Here is a 17,448-nt window from a genome sequence, read left to right as displayed (position 1 = left end):
GTGTGGTCCACCTTGTGGGCGTGCCGGCTGTCCTCGCCTCCCCGCAGACCTGTGCGTGCATGCATGCATGCGCGTGCGTGTGATTGCATGTGTGCACGCGCATGGCGGGAGGAGCAGCTTTGATTTCATCCTGATATTTATATTTATGTTCATGTTTATTTATCTCTGGGGGTCTCGTGCTCGTCCTCGCGACAGAGTGGCGGCTGCGGTCACGTGTGGACATTTTCTCACTGAGTGTGCGTGATTTTCCACGCGCCCCCCCCCCCCCCCCTCCTCTCTCCTCTCCGCGGTGGAGGTGCGGGTCTCGCTGTCTGCGGCGCTGCATGGATGTAACGCGCTGGACTGCGGGTGAAGCCTCGGGCGGTGCACGCGCAGGGAGATAAACCGGGATCTTTTGGATTCTTCTTCTTCTCCTCCTAGCCGCTCCTCTTCCTCCTCTTCCTCCTCATCCTCCTCTCCTCACCTGCAGTGACGACATGTCAAACTCCAACAAGAGCAAGAAGGACAAAGAAATCCTCGCGGAATACGAGAGTCAAGTCAAAGGTGAGAGCAGCGGACACACACACACACACACACACACACACACACACACACACACACACAGACACACACACACACAGACACACACACACACACACACACACACACACACACACACACACACGCGCGCACCTGTCTGCATGTCCGTGCGCTGATCATTCAGGGCGTGTGTGTGTGTGTGTGTGTGTGTGTGTGTGTGTGTGTGTGTGTGTGTGTGTACTGACACCTCAGCGTGACACGTCAGGATCTCTGGGTTCATCCTGAGTGCTGCATGGCGCCTGAGGGGCGTGTGCGTGTATGTTAGTGTGCGCGTGTGCGTGTGTGCGTGTGTGTGTGTGTGTGTGTGTGTGTGTGAGTGTGTGTGTGTGTGTGTGTTCTGCAGATGGAGTGTGTCTTTTGACCGTCTGGGAGTCTTTCTATTGGTATTCCTCTGAGGCTGTGACTGCAGCAGTGTGTGTGTGTGTGTGTGTGTGTGTGTGTGTGTGTGTGTGTGTGTGTGTGTGTGTGTGTGTGTGTGTGTGTGTGTGTGTCATGGTGGCAGGATGCTAAAGGGAACATGTTTTAAAGGTGACGAACTCGGTCCTGAAATAGTGGTTTCCATGACCGTGGGACAACCCCTCCCTCCTCTTTCTCCTCTTCCTCCTCCTCTTCCTCCTCCTTCTCTTCCTTCTCTTCCTCCTCCTCCTCCTCTTCCTCCTCCTCCCGGCGCCATGGTTACCAGCATCCCTGCTTTGTCGGGGCGGTGACAAGTCAAATGACCTTTTTAGGACACAGATGCTTCCTTTTTGTGAGGTGTGATGAGAGCCGCTCGCTCCTTCTGCACCTCCTGCTCCTCCTACTCCTCCTCCCCCTCCTCCTCCTCCTGCTCCTCCTGCACCTCCTGCACCGAGGGGCTCCTATTCAAAATGTCCGACCTTCAACTCGTCTCGTTTTCGGACGCCTGCAGCCGGTTCATCCCGCCTGTGATCTGTCATTCCTCTGCAGCCTCTGGCTCCTCCCACTCCATATGGCTCCTCCCACTCCACATGGCTCCTCCCACTCCGCATGGCTCCTCCCGCTCCACATGGCTCCTCACACCTCCATGTTCACTTGTCACCTCCGCCCACATCATCACTACACCATCAGCATCACTTTCAGCTTCTAAAACGTCTAAAATCCTTCAGAGAGAGAGAGAGAGAGAGAGAGAGACGTTTCCTTACAGCGCCTCACCTCTCTCTCTCTCTCTCTCTCTCTCTCTCTCTCTCTCTCTCATGCCAAAAATTCAAGATGCTTCATTCAGAAAAATGTCTCTCGTGCACAGCTACTCTACCTCCTTCCTTCCTTCTCTTGTCGGTGCATCCTTCACTTGAACACTTGACTGATTTAATTGAATGGAGAGTGTTACAGCAACTTGTTCACACACACACACATTCTTACCTTTGTGTGTGTGTGTGCGTGTGTGTGTGTGTGTGTGTGTGTGTGTGTGTGTGTGTGTGTGTGTGTCGGGGATGCCCTGCGTGCAGCCTCTCTGGCCTCCTGCCTCCTCCGTATGGATCCTCTGTGTCACTATGAGCGCTCAGAGTCTGCCTCCCTGCTCTGGCTGCTGATTGGTCCATGCAGGAGGTGTAATGTATACACAGGAGGAGGTGGCAGCCGCTCTCTCTCTCTCTCTGGAGGAGGAGGAGAAGGAGGAGGAGGAGGAGGAGGAGGAGGAGGAGGAGGAGGAGGAGGAGGCATCATGCAGAACGCTGACGGTACACATTTGCGAGCTTCGGTTCAACTGAGCGCGCTCCTGATATTTGGAGCGTCACCACTCTTCTGTGTGTGGGTGCGTGTGTGTGTGCGTGTGTGCGTGTGTGTGTGTGTGTGTGTGTGTGTGTGTGTGTGTGTGTGTGTGTGTGTGTGTGTGTGTGTGTGTGTGACACACCTCCTCTGTCTGAAAGAGATGAGGAGAGTCTTAATGAGAAAATGTAAATGAAAAAAAGAGGAAAGAATAGAGCTCTGCAGGGGGTGGAGGAGGAAGAGGAGGAGGAAGAGGAGGAGGAAGAGGAGGAGATGGAGAGATGAAGAGTTCCCTGCAGCATGCGGCGGCTGCAGCTGGTTTCTGCTGCGTGTGCATGCAGGTGTTCAGTGACCTCACATCTGCATACCTGCAGGACACACGGAGCGCTGGAGAGACTCTTCATGCTGCTGGAGGACCCCAGTGTGTGTGTGTGTGTGTGTGTGTGTGTGTGTGTGTGTGTGTGTGTGTGTGTGTGTCCTCCCTCTGTGTCCTTGGACCTGGTCTCCTTGGTAACAATCACCTGGGGATGAGCTTCCTGTTCCTGTGACGTCATCGTACAGTAAACGCTCCTCTGGTGAAGCATAGACTGAAGCATAGACTTCTATACAACCAGAGGAGTCGTCCCCTGGTGGTCAGGAGAGAGAATGAAACATAGACTTCTATACAACCAGCTTCGTTGTCTGCGAGCTTCCCCTCCAGGCCGAGCCGTGTTGTGCCGATCTGTTGCGATCAGAAGAGGCCGAGCTTCGTCTCGTGTCTTACGAGGAGGTTTCTTTCAAAGAAGAAGAAGAAGAAGAAGAAGAAGAAGAAGAAGAAGAAGAAGAAGAAGAAGAAGAAGAAGAAGCGTTTCAGACTTCAAGACGTGTCCTTTCACTTGTAATCTGTGATCGGAGCGAGCAGCTGATGTAATCTCTCCTGGGCTTGAATAAAAGCTCCTGGATTGTTTCATTCATGCAGCCGCACAAAAGTTTCAATCACTTGAAAGAATCAGCCGAGAGGACGAGATTACAGCCGGAATTAAGAACAGAGACGCCGTCGCCATCTTGGATTACGACCAGCACCATGTTGGTTTATTTCTGGTGTCGACCTGTCGATCACTTTGTAGCCCCGCCCCTAAAGCGTCCCCTGCTTTATGGTCTGTTTGACTCCACATGACCATAATTGACTAAATTAACTTCTATGCAACCCTGGTGGTCAGAAGAGAGATCGCAACTTTAACACGTGAAGCATAGACTTCTATACAACCACAGGAGTGTCAACATCTGGGCCGGTTCGGCGTGTAAACATGGCGGCTGAGCGTTCGGGGAGAAGTTAAAACGTTTTGTCAACATCTTCTCTTCATATTTTCTGATCTTTTCTTCCTCCTGAGTGTTTTTCTCTCTCGTCGTTTTGTCTCTTTGATGTTCGGCGTCTGAAATCCCGGCGGAGATTATGAACGAGGAAAAGGCAAAAAAAAGTCTAGTTTGTTTTATTCCAGCAGATTAAATAGAGCAGCGAGTCTCCAGTCACTTCCTGTCTGATGATGAGCTGACGGTGAAACATCCCATAAACCTTTGCAACCAGACGTTCACGTGTGAGAAATATGTTTATTTTACAGGCAAAAACATCCAGAAACGTGATTTAAATGATCCGACGACCCGAAAATATGACTTTACAGAATAAAGATTACAGAAAGAATACAGTAACAACATCAAATATACAGACAGAATACACAAGTATACAAAGTATTACATGTTGCAGCAGGTGAAAGTATTTCTGCTCTCAGCTCGTTACGCAGCCTGACAGCAGCGGGAAGGAAGGACTCTGTGAGTGACAGTGTGCAGCAGGGCAGGGGGCGGGGCTTATTGGGGGTCAATGCGCTAGCTGTTCCCCTCTGTTTCCAGTCTTTATGCTAAGCTAGGCTAACACTGTGGCTACAGACGTCTTCTCTTCGGACTCCAGCTCGACACCAACTCACAGAAATGATTAAACCTCTGACCGCCGGGACGCCGCGAGCCAGGATGTCCCACCGGCCAATCAGAAGCCAGTATTTGTGCCCATGGGGGGGGTAATATCATTTAATATGAAAGTGTTGCACGTTCACCGCGTGTGAGAGAGAGGCATGAAACAGGCAGCCATTTTAAATTAGAATCAATACACACACACACACACACACACACACACACACACACACACACACACACACACACACACACACGTACAGTAGTAGAAAAAGAGAGTTTCATAGACTTGTGGGGACCAAAGGTTGTGGCATTTATTCTATAAAGACTCTATAAAGTATGTGTGTGTGTGTGTGTGTGTGTGTGTGTGTGTGTGTGTGTGTGTGTGTGTGTGTGTGTGTGTGTGTGTGTGTGTCGATGCGGCAGATCCGAGCTCTTGTCTTCACCTTCCTCATCACATGGTTCGCACGCAGTGTGGTTGCCTAGACAACAGGTAGTGGAGTGGATAGGGTCTCCTCAGGGATTGGTGTGTGTGTGTGTGTGTGTGTGTGTGTGTGTATGTGTGTGTGTGTGTGTGTGTGTGTGTGTGTGTGTGTGTGTGTGTGTGTGTGTGTGTTATTATCGTTGTGTATTCTGTAGCCGCTCGCTCCCTCCTGCTGCAGATATCAGCTCTGAAACAGGACGACCAGCGAAGCGTGCAGCCAGGCGTCTGTGTGTGTGTGTGTGTGTGTGTGTGTGTGTGTGTGTGTGTGTCTGTGTGTGTGTGTGTAATGCGGTCACAGGATGTCTTCCAAGGTGACTCCTCAGAGAAGAAGACGGACCGACTTCATCAGTAATTATAAAGGATTAAAGAGGAGGAGGAGGAAGAAGAGTGAGGAGGAGGAGGAAGAGGAGTGAGGAAGAGGAGGAGGAAGACGAGTGAGGAAGAGGAGGAGGAAGAGGAGTGAGGAAGAGCAGCGCTGAACAGCTGATTTAATGGATTTAGTTTGTATTTAACATTTTCATCATGAAACACTTCCTGTTGTTCTGTCTCACTTCCTGTTGTTCTGACTCACTTCCTGTTGTTCTGACTCACTTCCTGTTGTTCTGACTCACTTCCTGTTGTTCTGACTCACTTCCTGCTGTTCTGACTCACTTCCTGTTGTTCTGACTCACTTCCTGCTGCCGCCCCTAGTGGTGAAGATGAGTATTGCAGCTGTCATACGTCGTCATGAGCGTCTTTAGGATAAATATTTATTTGATCCCTCGTGCGCTTCAGGAAGGAACTCATGAACGACTCAGAGGGATAACTTCATATTCTGTGTTTACACAACTATATTTACATAAATATATTTCCATAACTATCTATACATAAATGTATTTACATAACCATATATACACAAATATATTTACATAACTATATATACATAAATATATTTACATAACTATATTTACATAAATATATTTGTTTTTGGACGTCTGGTCCAGCAGAACGATGTAAATTGTTTACTTCTGGTGAAATAACCTTTAGCTTAAAGATCAACGATGAATAAATAATAACTTTAAACGTTCTGCAGCAGATAAAGAGAATAAATTCACTGATAAATAATTGAGCGACGACAAATGTCACCGGCTCCACTGGAGGAGTTCACTTATTAACTAGTTCACTTAATAACTAGTTCCCCTATTAACTATTTCACTCATTCACTAGTTCACTCATTAACTAGTTTACTCATTAACTAGTTTACTCATTAACTAGTTTACTCACCTTGAAGCAGCGCTCTGTCCTGCTGCACATTTACTGTTTTTTGCACATTTCATTTTTTTGCACATTTTCTGCTTTTGCACATTTTTTTACTTTTTCATTTTTTCACTTTTTTTCTGCAAATTTCTTTTTTTCCCCCAATTTCATTTTTTTCTGCAAATTTCATTTTTTTTTGCAAATTTCATTTTTTTCTGCAAATTTCTTTTTTTTTTGTGCAAATTTTATGTTTTTCTTCAAATTTCATTTTTTTCTTCAAGTTTCATTTTTTCCGCAAATTTCATTTTTTTGTGCAAATTTCATTTATTTGTGCAAATTTCATTTTTTTTTGCAAATTTCATTTTTTTCTTCAAATTTCTTTTTTTCGAATTTCATGTTCATTTCTTTTTTTTCAAATTTCATTTTTTCTGCAAATTTCATTTTTTTTGCAAATTTCATTTTTTTTCTGCGAATTTCATTTTTTTTGCAAATTTCATTTTTTTTCTTCAAATTTCATTTTTTTTTGCAAATTTCATTTTTTTCTGCAATTTTCATTTTTTTTTGCAAATTTCATTTTTTTTCTTCAAATTTCATTTTTTTTGCAAATTTCTTTTTTTCGAATTTCATGTTCATTTCTTTTTTTTCAAATTTCATTTTTTCTGCAAATTTCATTTTTTTTGCAAATTTCATTTTTTTTCTGCGAATTTCATTTTTTTTGCAAATTTCATTTTTTTTCTTCAAATTTCATTTTTTTCTTCAAGTTTCATTTTTTCCACAAATTTCATTTTTTTTGCAAATTTCTTTTTTTTCTGCAATTTTCATTTTTTTTTGCAAATTTCATTTTTTTTCTTCAAATTTCATTTTTTTTGCAAATTTCATTTTTTCTGCAAATTTCATTTTTTGGGGGAATTTCATTTTTTTCTGCAAATTTCATGTTTTTGCACATTTCACATAAAGTCTCCTCATCTCAAGTCATGTCCAAAGTGTCTAAATGCACAATGACGTGTGTGTGTGTGTGTGTGTGTGTGTGTGTGTGTGTGCGCGTGTGTGCGCGTGCGTGCGTGCGCGTTCGTGCGTGTGTGTGTGTGTGCGTGTGTGTGTGCGTGCGTGCGTGCGTGCGTGCGTGTGTGTGTGTGTAGATGTGCGCGCCCAGCTGGTGGAGCAGCAGCGGTGTCTGGAGCAGCAGACGGAGATGCGCGTGCAGCTGCTTCAGGACCTGCAGGACTTCTTCAGGAAGAAATCTGAGATCGAAACGGAATATTCCAGAAACCTGGAGAAGCTGGCGGAGAGATTCATGGCCAAGACGCGCAGCACCAAAGACCACCAGCAGTACAAGTAGGAACACACACACACACACACACACACACACACACACACACACACACACACACACACACACACACACACCGTGTGGTGACCCAGACGAGATCTTAACGGTTTCTTCCCTCCAGAAAGGACCAGAACCTTCTCTCTCCGGTCAACTGCTGGTACCTGCTGCTGAACCAGGTGGGTTCCTCACAGCTTCTTAATAATTATTAAATTATTAAATATTAAATATTGAAGGTGTTTCTTCTTCTTGGTCCTCAGGTGCGGAGGGAGAGCAAGGACCACGCCACGCTGAGCGACCTCTACCTGAACAACGTCATCTCACGGCTCACACACATCAGCGAGGACTCCGCCCGGCTCCTGAAGAGGGTAAGCCCCTCCCACTTTACCAAGCTCCTCCCCCGTTACACAAGCTCCTCCCCCTTTACCGAGCTCCTCCCCCTTTTACCTACTAACACCGTTCTGCTGGACATAGAGACGGTGAGATGGAGAGATATGTTTTATAAACTGAAAATAGGTCAAACTGAGCTCCTAAATAAATGAAGTAGAAGTATTCAGAGAAAGTACTACTTGAAGTACCTTAAATGTACTTGTATGTCTTATGAATAAGATTGTATCTCATAAATATGACTGACAGGAGTACAGTGACACTAATGGGCTTCCGTAGGTTAGAGAAGTATAGTAGAAGTATAAATTGGCATTTGAAGAAAATACTGAAGTACAAGTACCTCAAAGTTGTACTTGAGTAAAAGTACTTGTGTCTACATTTGTGTAACAGAAAAGAAAAAAACATATTTTTTCCTCCGGCTTCTTTAAGCAGCAGAGATTCTAATGAAAAGTAAAGTCAGTATTCCACTGAGGTTACACACACACACACACACACACACACACACACACACACACACACACACACACACACACACACACGCCTCTAACTTTAGCTCAGCGTTCATTATTAATCTCTCCAGCGGCTCGTGTTTTATTCATATTGACTAAAGTGCAGCGGCTGCCGGCAGCAATTAACCGCATGCTCATTTAAGCTGCTGGATTCCTCTTTTACATCTTATTCCTCTTTCAACATCATATTCCTCTTTTAAACATCATATTCCTCTTTTAAACATCATATTTATCCTTTTAAACATCATATTCCTCTTCTAAACATCATATTCCTGCTTTTAAACATCATATTCCTGCTTTTTAAACATCATATTCCTGCTTTTAAACATCATATTCATCCTTTTAAACATCATATTCCTGCTTTTAAACATCATATTCCTGCTTTTAAACATCTTATTCCTGCTTCTAAACATCATATTCCTGCTTCTAAACATCATATTCCTGCTTTTAAACATCATATTCCTGCTTTTAAACATCATATTCCTGCTTTTAAACATCATATTCCTCCATCACTCTTTGCATTCCTTCGTCATTTGGCGTAATAAAATATGAATGCGCTGCTTCATAACTCCCCAAAAAGAGTCGCATCAGTTTGAGGCGCTCGGCGGTCGGAGCGCTGCTGAGACTGTGATCAATGATCTGATCGATGGCTTGTAGCACAGCGGGACGGCGGTTCGATTCCAGCCGGGGACGATTGTCACTCCCTCTGTGTCTCTTTATCTCTCTGTATCTCTGTCTCTTTGTCTCTTTATCTCTCTGTATCTCTGTCTCTTTGTGTCTTCATCTCTCTGTATCTCTGTCTCTTTGTGTCTTTATCTCTTGGCCTCTGAACTGTACTTCTACTTGCACGGAGCAGAAGTACTGCAGCAGTACAAGTACCTCAGCGTGTTGTCTTCTCTCGGCAGAGTAAGGAGATCATCTTCCAGCTGCAGGAGGACCTCATGAAGCTGCTGAACGAGCTCTACACCGTGAGTCCCGGCTCTGAGGAGAACTTTGAGCCGACAGACGTGACGTTTAACTTCCTCTGACCTCGGAGCAGCAGCTGTAACCTCCGTCCTGCTCTCCTCCTTCGTCCCCCAGGTGATGAAGACGTACCACATGTACCACGTGGAGACCATCAGCGCGGAGACGAAGCTGCGGGACGCCGAGCGGCAGGAGGGCCGCGTGAAGGGGCTGCCGGGGCCGGGCGGCGCCGAGCCCGTGTTCGGCCTGCGGATAGAAGAGCGGCACCAGAGACGCAACGCCGCCCGCAAGATGGAGAAGATGAGGGAGAAGGTAGAGGGAGGGGGAGGAAGAGGAGGAAGAGGAGGAAGCAGGTTCATAGGGAAGAAGCAACGTTAAACACGGAGAATCTGAGTTGTGTAGACGTCAAAGCCTCCAGACTCCTTTCACAAAAACACAAACCCTCACACGTCCAGTAATATTTGTCTGTGCATCAATAAAACAGGAGCTCTGTGTGAATTGTAAATAATAAGAATGGTTTCATACGTCTGAACGCTCCGTCTCTCCCTCCAGAGGAAGGCAAAGTACTCTGAGAACAAGCTGAAGACCCTCAAAGCGCGGAACGAGTACCTGCTGACGCTGGAGGCCACCAACGCCTCCGTGTTCAAGTACTACATCCACGACCTGCCCGACATCATCGACGTGAGTCTGAGGACCTGGTCCTCTATAGCCTCAGTGTAGTCCTGGTCCTCTGTAGTCTCAGTGTAGTCCTGGTCCTCTGTAGCCTCAGTGTAGTCCTGGTCCTCTGTAGTCTCAGTGTAGTCCTGGTCCTCTGTAGCCTCAGTGTGGTCCTGGTCCTCTGTAGCCTCAGTGTAGTCCTGGTCCTCTGTAGTCTCAGTGTAGTCCTGGTCCTCTGTAGTCTCAGTGTAGTCCTGGTCCTCTGTAGTCTCAGTGTAGTCCTGGTCCTCTGTAGTCTCCTTGTACTGATGGTTTCCTCCCCCCTTGGCGCTAGTGCTGTGATCTAGGGTACCACTCCAGTCTGAGTCGGGCCTTGAGGACGTACCTGTCAGCCGAGCTGAGCCTCGAGGCCTCCAGGCGGGCGGGTCTGGAGGTGCTTGAGGGGGCGGTGGAGGGCCTGGACCCGGCCCGGGACCGGCAGCGCCTGCTGGGCCTCTACCCGACGGCCTTCTGCCCGCCGCAGCGCTTCAGCTTCCAGGCTCACATGGGCGACGCAGTGCGTACATGTAATTAAAGTCATGTGACAGGACGTTGTGGCGTCCCGGCTGCTGGTTGGTTGACTCCACCGTCTACTTCCTGTCAGGTGACCCAGATCGCCTCCCAGCCGCAGCTGCAGGCCGAGCTCACGCTGCGCCTCACGCAGCTGCAGACGCGCCTGGCGTCTCTGAAGATCGAGAACGAGGAGGTCGGACACTCAAACACACAAACACACAAACACACAAACACACAAACACACAAACACACAAACACACAAACACACGCTGACGCTTACGAGAGCAAAATAATGTAGCAGATAATGTAGATAACATGGTCTCCAAAAAATACACCTGTGACTCTGTGCTGCAGCCTCCTGTGTGTGGCGTTGTGTGTCATGCTATGTTGTTTGTGTTGTGTAGTGTGTTGTGTTGTGTAGTGTGTTGTGTAGTGTGCACAGTGTGCAGCTGTTAACTCGCCCTGAAGGGCATACAAATGCTGAAGGAGTCTGGATTAATGAACTGCATCTGCACGTCTCAGCAGCTCCACACACACACACACACACACACACACACACACACACACACACACACACACACACACACAGCCTGATAATCATGAACAAATAAACACATGCAGCCTCCGTGAGTACAAACACACTTTGCATAATGTGAAACGCACAAACACAAAATTGACGACGTTCGTTCAGGACAAAATGGTAAAATGATTTTTTTAAATAATAATAGATATCAACATGAGACTTCACCAGCTCATTACTGACATTAATCTAATGAAAACTGAGTAGAAAACATAGATAATCTGGTCATTGAAGCATAATTTCAGACGTTCCTCTCATGTTCTTTACGGCGTTAATAGATTTGATTTTTAAAGGTTCGACGATACGCCGACGACAAGCTGATGTATTTTAGAAATCTGCAGGTTTTTTTGCATCAGTGCCGATGAAGGCTCTTGACCCCGCCCCCTCCTCCTCCTCCTCCGCAGGTGAAGAAGACCTGGGGGGCGACTCTGACCACCCTGCAGGACATGACGGTGCTGGAGGACTTCGACGTGTCCCACAGCTTCACCCACAGCCCGTCCTCCGAGTCCGTGAAGTCCAGCGTGTCGGACGGGTACCTGAACAAGCCGAGTCTGGCCAAGAAACGAGCCAATCAGCAGGAGACGGAGCTCTTCTACTTCACTGTGAGGGGACTCTACTTTATTCTGTTCTACTCACTGTGAGGGGACTCTACTCTACTCTCTTCTACTTCTTTTCTTGTCTTAATCTGTGCTTTTGTTCCCTTCAGAAATTCCGCGAGTATCTGGAGGGAAGTAATCTCATCTCCAAGCTGCAGGCCAAACACGACATCCTGAAGAAAGCTTTAGCGGAGGGCGAGTCATCTTCTACGTGATACCAATAACCGATTATTGATCCACATGAACTGATCCAGATCATAAAACACATATATTCATCCTCAGTGTTATTACAGTGTAATAACAATCTAATAATCCATCTCTAATCTGGATTAATCTAGTTCATCACCAACACAACATTTGACTAGTTTACATGTGTGTAACTCCGTTAGCGGTGCTGCTAACGTTACTAGCTCTCCTCCTGTTGGTCGACACACTGATTGGTTGTTTATAAGTCACATGACCAGAGACTAGAGAAACATCCATTATTATCTGTATTATTGATTTCATTGAATAATATTTTTTTATGATACAAAAAGTAATCAGCCTTCTTTGCCTCCATCTTCCTTGAACTTGTCTTTTCTTCCAGGATATAAAGCCGAGCTGCTGACGACCAGGTGTGCTTTCATATTTCCTCTTCAGCGTTTTTTTACTCTTTATTCTTGTTTTTTATGAAACTTAATTCTCTTTTTTTCTTTCTTTCTGCTCATTTTCAGCCGCGGGCGGAAGAACTCGCACAGCAAGCACCAGGTAGAGCCTCAAGCCGCCAGGTGGCTTCTGGGAGCCGCCAGGTGGCTTCTGGGAGCCGCCAGGTGGCTTCTGGGAGCCGCCAGGTGGCTTCTGGGAGCCGCCAGGTGGCTTCTGGGAGCCGCCATGTGGCTTCTGGGAGCCGCCATGTGGCTTCTGGGAGCCGCCATGTGGCTTCTGGGAGCCGCCATGTGGCTTCTGGGAGCCGCCATGTGGCTTCTGGGAGCCGCCGGGTGGCTTCTGGGAGCCGCCGGGTGGCCTCTGGGAGCCGCCGGGTGGCCTCTGGGAGCCGCCATGTGGCTTCTGGGAGCCGCCGGGTGGCCTCTGGGAGCCGCCATGTGGCTTCTGGGAGCCGCCATGTGGCTTCTAGGAGCCGCCATGTGGCTTCTGGGAGCCGCCGGCGTCTTTATCCCCGTTAGAGTTAATTTCCATAAGGACGAAAACCAGGAAATAAAACGTTGGAGCAAATTATCAATTTGACCATTTTTTCTTGCAAAAACCGATTTCTCGCCTCAAAGATTCTCAGAAGTGAATTTAGTGATGAAATAGCCCACAATCCAGGGCTTTGCATTGTGGGATACGGTAGGTCGAGGTAGACCGCTCGACAGCTTTTACAAATCAGTGCAACATTCGGGTGTTTTTGGCACACGAGCTGCTTTGATCGCTCTATAAATGACCAATGTGTCTGTTTTTATGTTGTTTATGTTGTTTTTTAAGCTTAATGTTTTGTCATATTCATAAATGCCCTCAGTGTGTGTTTGACGCTCGTGTTCACAGGATTCAACCAAAGCCATACCGCTGCTGGTGGAGAGCTGCATCCGCTACATCAACCTGCACGGTGAGCGCCGTCAGTTACTGATGATGAACATATTCCAGTATTCAATTGTATTATTCATTATTATTATTACAGTATTACATGTAACCTTGTGAATGAGTCATGCAGACTCCCTAAAAAATAAAAATAATTCAATGATTAAATGAATATTAGGGAATTAGTCAGAGGAATTACGTACATTTCAAACCAATTTAAGTTTTTGAGTTTCTTGCTGTCGTTGAGACGTTTTCAAATGACCTCATTATGACCGATGACGTCATGATGACATCACAGTGATAGGAGTTAAAATGAGTGTCCTGTTATTGAAGCATCATTTGGGACATTCCTCTCATGTTCTTTGCAGAGTTAATATTAATAAATTTGCCTTTAAAAGGTTCGACAATATGCTGACGACAATCCGATGTGTCTGTTCCCACCAGGTCTCCAGCATCAGGGCATCTTCCGGGTGTCGGGGTCTCAGGTGGAGGTCAACGACATCAAGAACTCCTTCGAGAGAGGTGAGGAGGAGGTCAGGTGACCGGCGGCGGCGGGTAAAGGGGGTGTGGCTGACTCGCTCTGTGCTGTCGTCCAGGTAACGACCCGCTGATCGACGAGGAGAGCAACCACGACATCAACTCGGTGGCCGGCGTGCTGAAGCTTTACTTCCGGGGTCTGGAGAACCCGCTGTTCCCCAAGGAGAGGTTCAATGACCTCATCTCCTGCGTCCGTGAGTACCGACCAGGCCGAGCTCGTAGCTCGTAGCGCACGTCGCTAAAGTAGTAATAATACTTTAATCGTGTATAGCGCTTTTCTGAATACTCAAAGACGCTTTCCATAGGACAGAGACGAAGTAGCTCACGTAGCTAAGTAGCTCCTGTATGCTATGTAGCTAAATTAGCTCATGTAGCTAAGTAGCTCCTATATGCTATGTAGCTAAATTAGCTCTCTCTGGGATTGATTCCCATGGCTCTCACGGTGTCTCCTCAGGGATCGAGAACATGTATGAGAGGGCGCAGTGCGTCCGTAAGATCCTGCTGGGCGTCCCGCGGGCGACGCTGGTGGTGATGCGCTACCTGTTCGCCTTCCTCAACCAGTGAGTGTGCACTTTAAAATGAAACCACTTCCACTTCCCTCAGTTGTTCCCGCGTGGAGAGGCCTCTCTCAGAGCACTCAGAGCGGTGAGAGGAAGCCGTGAAGTGTTTCAGCTCCAGTGGGTTTAAACAGCTCAGTGTTTGTCTTTCCAGTAACGTTCAGTGTATTTTAACACTGTGTGCGTCTGATGGTTGTGGACTTTATGCTCGTTTCTTTTGTTTGCTTTTTCTATCTCATAATTTGATTTACAACGGTCATGTTTGTATTTTCACAGATAAATTATTTTTTTTACTGGCGGTGATGGGCTTCCATACACTGCAGACATTGTTTGTAAACAGATGCAAACCATGTCTGTTTTTAACGAGCAGAACTTAAAACTCCACGCAGACGATTACATGTGAAGCTACTGAAAAATATTGATCATAAATAGTGTAGAAAATGGATTTATTACCACGTTGAAAACTGTAGAACCAACGTTGTCTCCAGACCTCTTTTCCTTGTGTTTGAGTCGTCGTAGGAAACCCAAATTAATTATAATACTTGTGTTTATTGTTTGTATTTATTCAGCAAAGTCTTGGGGAAAAAATGTATATCTGCAAAAAAAAATCACTTTTAAAAGATATCTTGATCATGACTATGAACATCCAGCATGATATGAGCCAGATTCCCCAAAAAAGCCTCCTGGAGCGTCATAAGACACCTTTATGGAAAGATTAGGACCTAAAGAATCAGAATCTGCAACAACAATCACAATAAAACAAAGTCTTGTCCTGTTAGGAAGGAGTTTCAGTCAAGAAACTGTGTTGTTCGGTTCAAAAATGGAACGTATTTTATGCCAAAAGATTGTCTGAATGGGGCATGCTGGGACTTAAAATGGCCGCGAGAGGATTTTTCACACTTTTTCCAAAAGGTTAACACTTGTAATAAAGTACCCCCCCCCCCCCCCCCCCCCGCAGCCTCTCCCAGTACAGCGATGAGAACATGATGGATGCTGGGAACCTGGCCATCGTGTTCGGGCCCACGCTGCTGCCCACGCCCGACGCGCTGGACCAGGTGGCCTGCCAGGCGCACGTCAACGAGGTGGTGAAGACGGTGATCCTGAACCACGACAACATCTTCCCCGACACCAAGGAGCTGCCGGGCCCGGTGTACGAGAAGTGCATGACGGGGGACCAGTACTGGTGCGTTCAGGCGTCCTGCGGGAACGCCGTTCATCTGAGTGTCAGCGAGTGTGTCGCGCTTTGAAAAACACTCCGAACCTCCGGGCGGCTTAGTAGAAAATACTCATGAATTGAATTCTTCTGGATATATAAATGTGTGTGTGTGTGTGTGTGTGTGTGTGTGTGTGTGTGTGTGTGTGTGTGTGTGTGTGTGTGTGTGTGTGTGTGTGTGTGTGTGCATACATATAAATATTTCCCAGTGAATTGATGAGCAGCCGTCGTCTCCATCTGTTGGATCCCTTTTGTTCCCGTGTTGCACGGACAGCGAGTCGATCTGATCTTCCTCTTCCTTTTCCTCCTCTTCCTCTTCCTCTTCTTGCTCTTCCTCTTCCTCTCCCTGCAGCGAGAGTCCGTTCAGCGAGCCGGGGGCGCTGGAGGAGGCCGAGCCCGACGGCGGCACCGAGACCCAGACCAGCGACGAGGGTACGCGTGACCCCCGACCTTCACACAGTCCGCCCACACACACTCACACACACTCACACACACTCACACACACTCACACACACTCACACACACTCACACACACTCACGCTGCCAATCCCTCTGTGTGTGTCCTGATGGAGGGGGTTGCTATGGCAACAGCAGCCATGGAGACACCCCCCCCCCCTCCTCCCACACCTCCCTCCCTTCTCCTTTCTCTCCGATTGATAGAAAAGACTTGTTTTCAACGCTCGTCTCTGATTGGTCGAGCTGTGGGAGGAACAAAGCCGCAGAGACGGCTGATTGACAGGTTCAGGTTCACCTCGAGTTCCACGTCTCATCTTCCTCCTCCTCCTCTTCCTCCTACTCCCCCCCCCCCCCCCCTGCAGAGGGCGAGGGCGTGGAGGCGGTGGCGAGGTTCGACTACGCCGGCCGCTCGGGCCGCGAGCTGTCCTTCAAGAAGGGGGCGTCGCTGCAGCTGTTCCAGCGAGCGTCACATGACTGGTGGGAGGGGCGTCACAACGGGAGCCGGGGACTTATCCCGCACCAGTACATCGTGGTGAAGGAGAGGTACACACACACACACACACACACACACACACACACACACAGAGACACGCACACACACAGACACAAACAGAGACACACACACACACACACACACACAGACACAAACAGAGACACACACATGGTAATGGTTGTTGGTCTCTGGTTGATGGTTGCTTGTTGCTAGTTGCTGGTCTCTGGTTGCTAGTTGCTGGTCTCTGGTTGCTAGTTGCTGGTCTCTGGTTGCTAGTTGCTGGTCTCTGGTTGCCTCCTCAGGGTGGACCTGGGGTCAGAACTCGGTCAGAAAGCCGACAGCGACGGAGGAAACGAGGAGAAGAGGAGCAGGAGCGAGCTGAGCTCCCCCACCGACGGGAGGCCGGAGACCTACAACAGGTCCGTCATGTAAGACCCCCATCACCTGGAGGAAGAGGAGGAGGAGGAGGAGGAGGGGGAGGAGGAGAAGGAAGAGGAGGAGAAGGAGGAAGAGGAGGAGGAGGAGGAGGAAGAGGAGGAGGAGGAGGAGCAGAATGTTCTCTCACCTCTATAAATACCTCGTGAATCTCTGTTCTCACTCTTCGCCCCGTGTGACTCCTCCGTCTGCCGACTCCTTCCTCTCATCCTCAGTACGCGCTGCGAGTACTTGTACCTCACCTGGAGTACTTGTACCTCACCTGGAATACTTGTACCTCAACGATGTACATGAAAGTAGTGCAGAAGAAGTATAACGTTCTAATGTAAACACGTGAATACTTCATACGTTTTACCTCAAGAGTTATTTTCTCTAAACCAATAAAACATTTTGAGAACCTCCTCCTCTTCCTCCTCTTCCTCTACCTCATCTTCCTCCTCCTCATCTTCTTCCTCTCCATCCTCCAGCTCTTCATCCTCTTTTTCCTCCTCTTCCTCCTCCTCTTCCTCTTCCTCCACCTCCTCCTCCTCCTCCTCTTCCTCTTCCTCCTCCTCCTCCTGACTCAGTTGTACTTCCTGTTTCCAGCCACAGGAGGAAGCGTACTGACGGTTTGTTCCGTCGTCCTCTCGGCCGCTCCAACGACAGCCACTGCCACGGTAACGGCGGCGTG

At 47.8% G+C, this 17,448-nt stretch overlaps 1 protein-coding gene across 2 annotated transcripts in view; it reads left to right on the top strand.

The window, feature by feature from the left end:
* Nucleotides 1-294: 294 nt before the first annotated feature.
* LOC137791462 (SLIT-ROBO Rho GTPase-activating protein 1-like) overlaps nucleotides 295-17,448 on the top strand; it is an 18,224-nt gene continuing 1,070 nt past the window's right edge. The window contains exons 1-22 of one of the 2 annotated variants that reach the window (XM_068586430.1): nucleotides 295-543; nucleotides 7,102-7,297; nucleotides 7,414-7,468; nucleotides 7,550-7,657; nucleotides 9,091-9,153; nucleotides 9,266-9,460; nucleotides 9,701-9,829; nucleotides 10,140-10,361; nucleotides 10,449-10,550; nucleotides 11,342-11,539; nucleotides 11,644-11,728; nucleotides 12,120-12,147; nucleotides 12,247-12,280; nucleotides 13,055-13,115; nucleotides 13,532-13,609; nucleotides 13,684-13,818; nucleotides 14,079-14,184; nucleotides 15,140-15,364; nucleotides 15,747-15,826; nucleotides 16,213-16,393; nucleotides 16,646-16,762; nucleotides 17,364-17,448. The exon at nucleotides 17,364-17,448 is cut by the window's right edge and continues 282 nt beyond it. In XM_068586430.1, the coding sequence (XP_068442531.1) occupies nucleotides 477-543; nucleotides 7,102-7,297; nucleotides 7,414-7,468; nucleotides 7,550-7,657; nucleotides 9,091-9,153; nucleotides 9,266-9,460; nucleotides 9,701-9,829; nucleotides 10,140-10,361; nucleotides 10,449-10,550; nucleotides 11,342-11,539; nucleotides 11,644-11,728; nucleotides 12,120-12,147; nucleotides 12,247-12,280; nucleotides 13,055-13,115; nucleotides 13,532-13,609; nucleotides 13,684-13,818; nucleotides 14,079-14,184; nucleotides 15,140-15,364; nucleotides 15,747-15,826; nucleotides 16,213-16,393; nucleotides 16,646-16,762; nucleotides 17,364-17,448 (2,550 nt within the window). In that variant the 5' untranslated portion in view covers nucleotides 295-476. Of the gene's footprint in view, nucleotides 544-7,101; nucleotides 7,298-7,413; nucleotides 7,469-7,549; nucleotides 7,658-9,090; nucleotides 9,154-9,265; nucleotides 9,461-9,700; nucleotides 9,830-10,139; nucleotides 10,362-10,448; nucleotides 10,551-11,341; nucleotides 11,540-11,643; nucleotides 11,729-12,119; nucleotides 12,148-12,246; nucleotides 12,281-13,054; nucleotides 13,116-13,531; nucleotides 13,610-13,683; nucleotides 13,819-14,078; nucleotides 14,185-15,139; nucleotides 15,365-15,746; nucleotides 15,827-16,212; nucleotides 16,394-16,645; nucleotides 16,772-17,363 lie in introns of both variants that reach the window. The other variant, XM_068586429.1, reaches the window with a different exon arrangement.

Source organism: Clinocottus analis, unplaced genomic scaffold, assembly GCF_023055335.1.
Source record: "Clinocottus analis isolate CAN_PGR_092001 unplaced genomic scaffold, fCliAna1.0.p SCAF_20, whole genome shotgun sequence".
Lineage (NCBI taxonomy): Eukaryota > Metazoa > Chordata > Actinopteri > Perciformes > Cottidae > Clinocottus > Clinocottus analis.
Note: the sequence above shows the minus strand (reverse complement) of the source record. Positions and strands in the feature narration are given on the sequence as shown.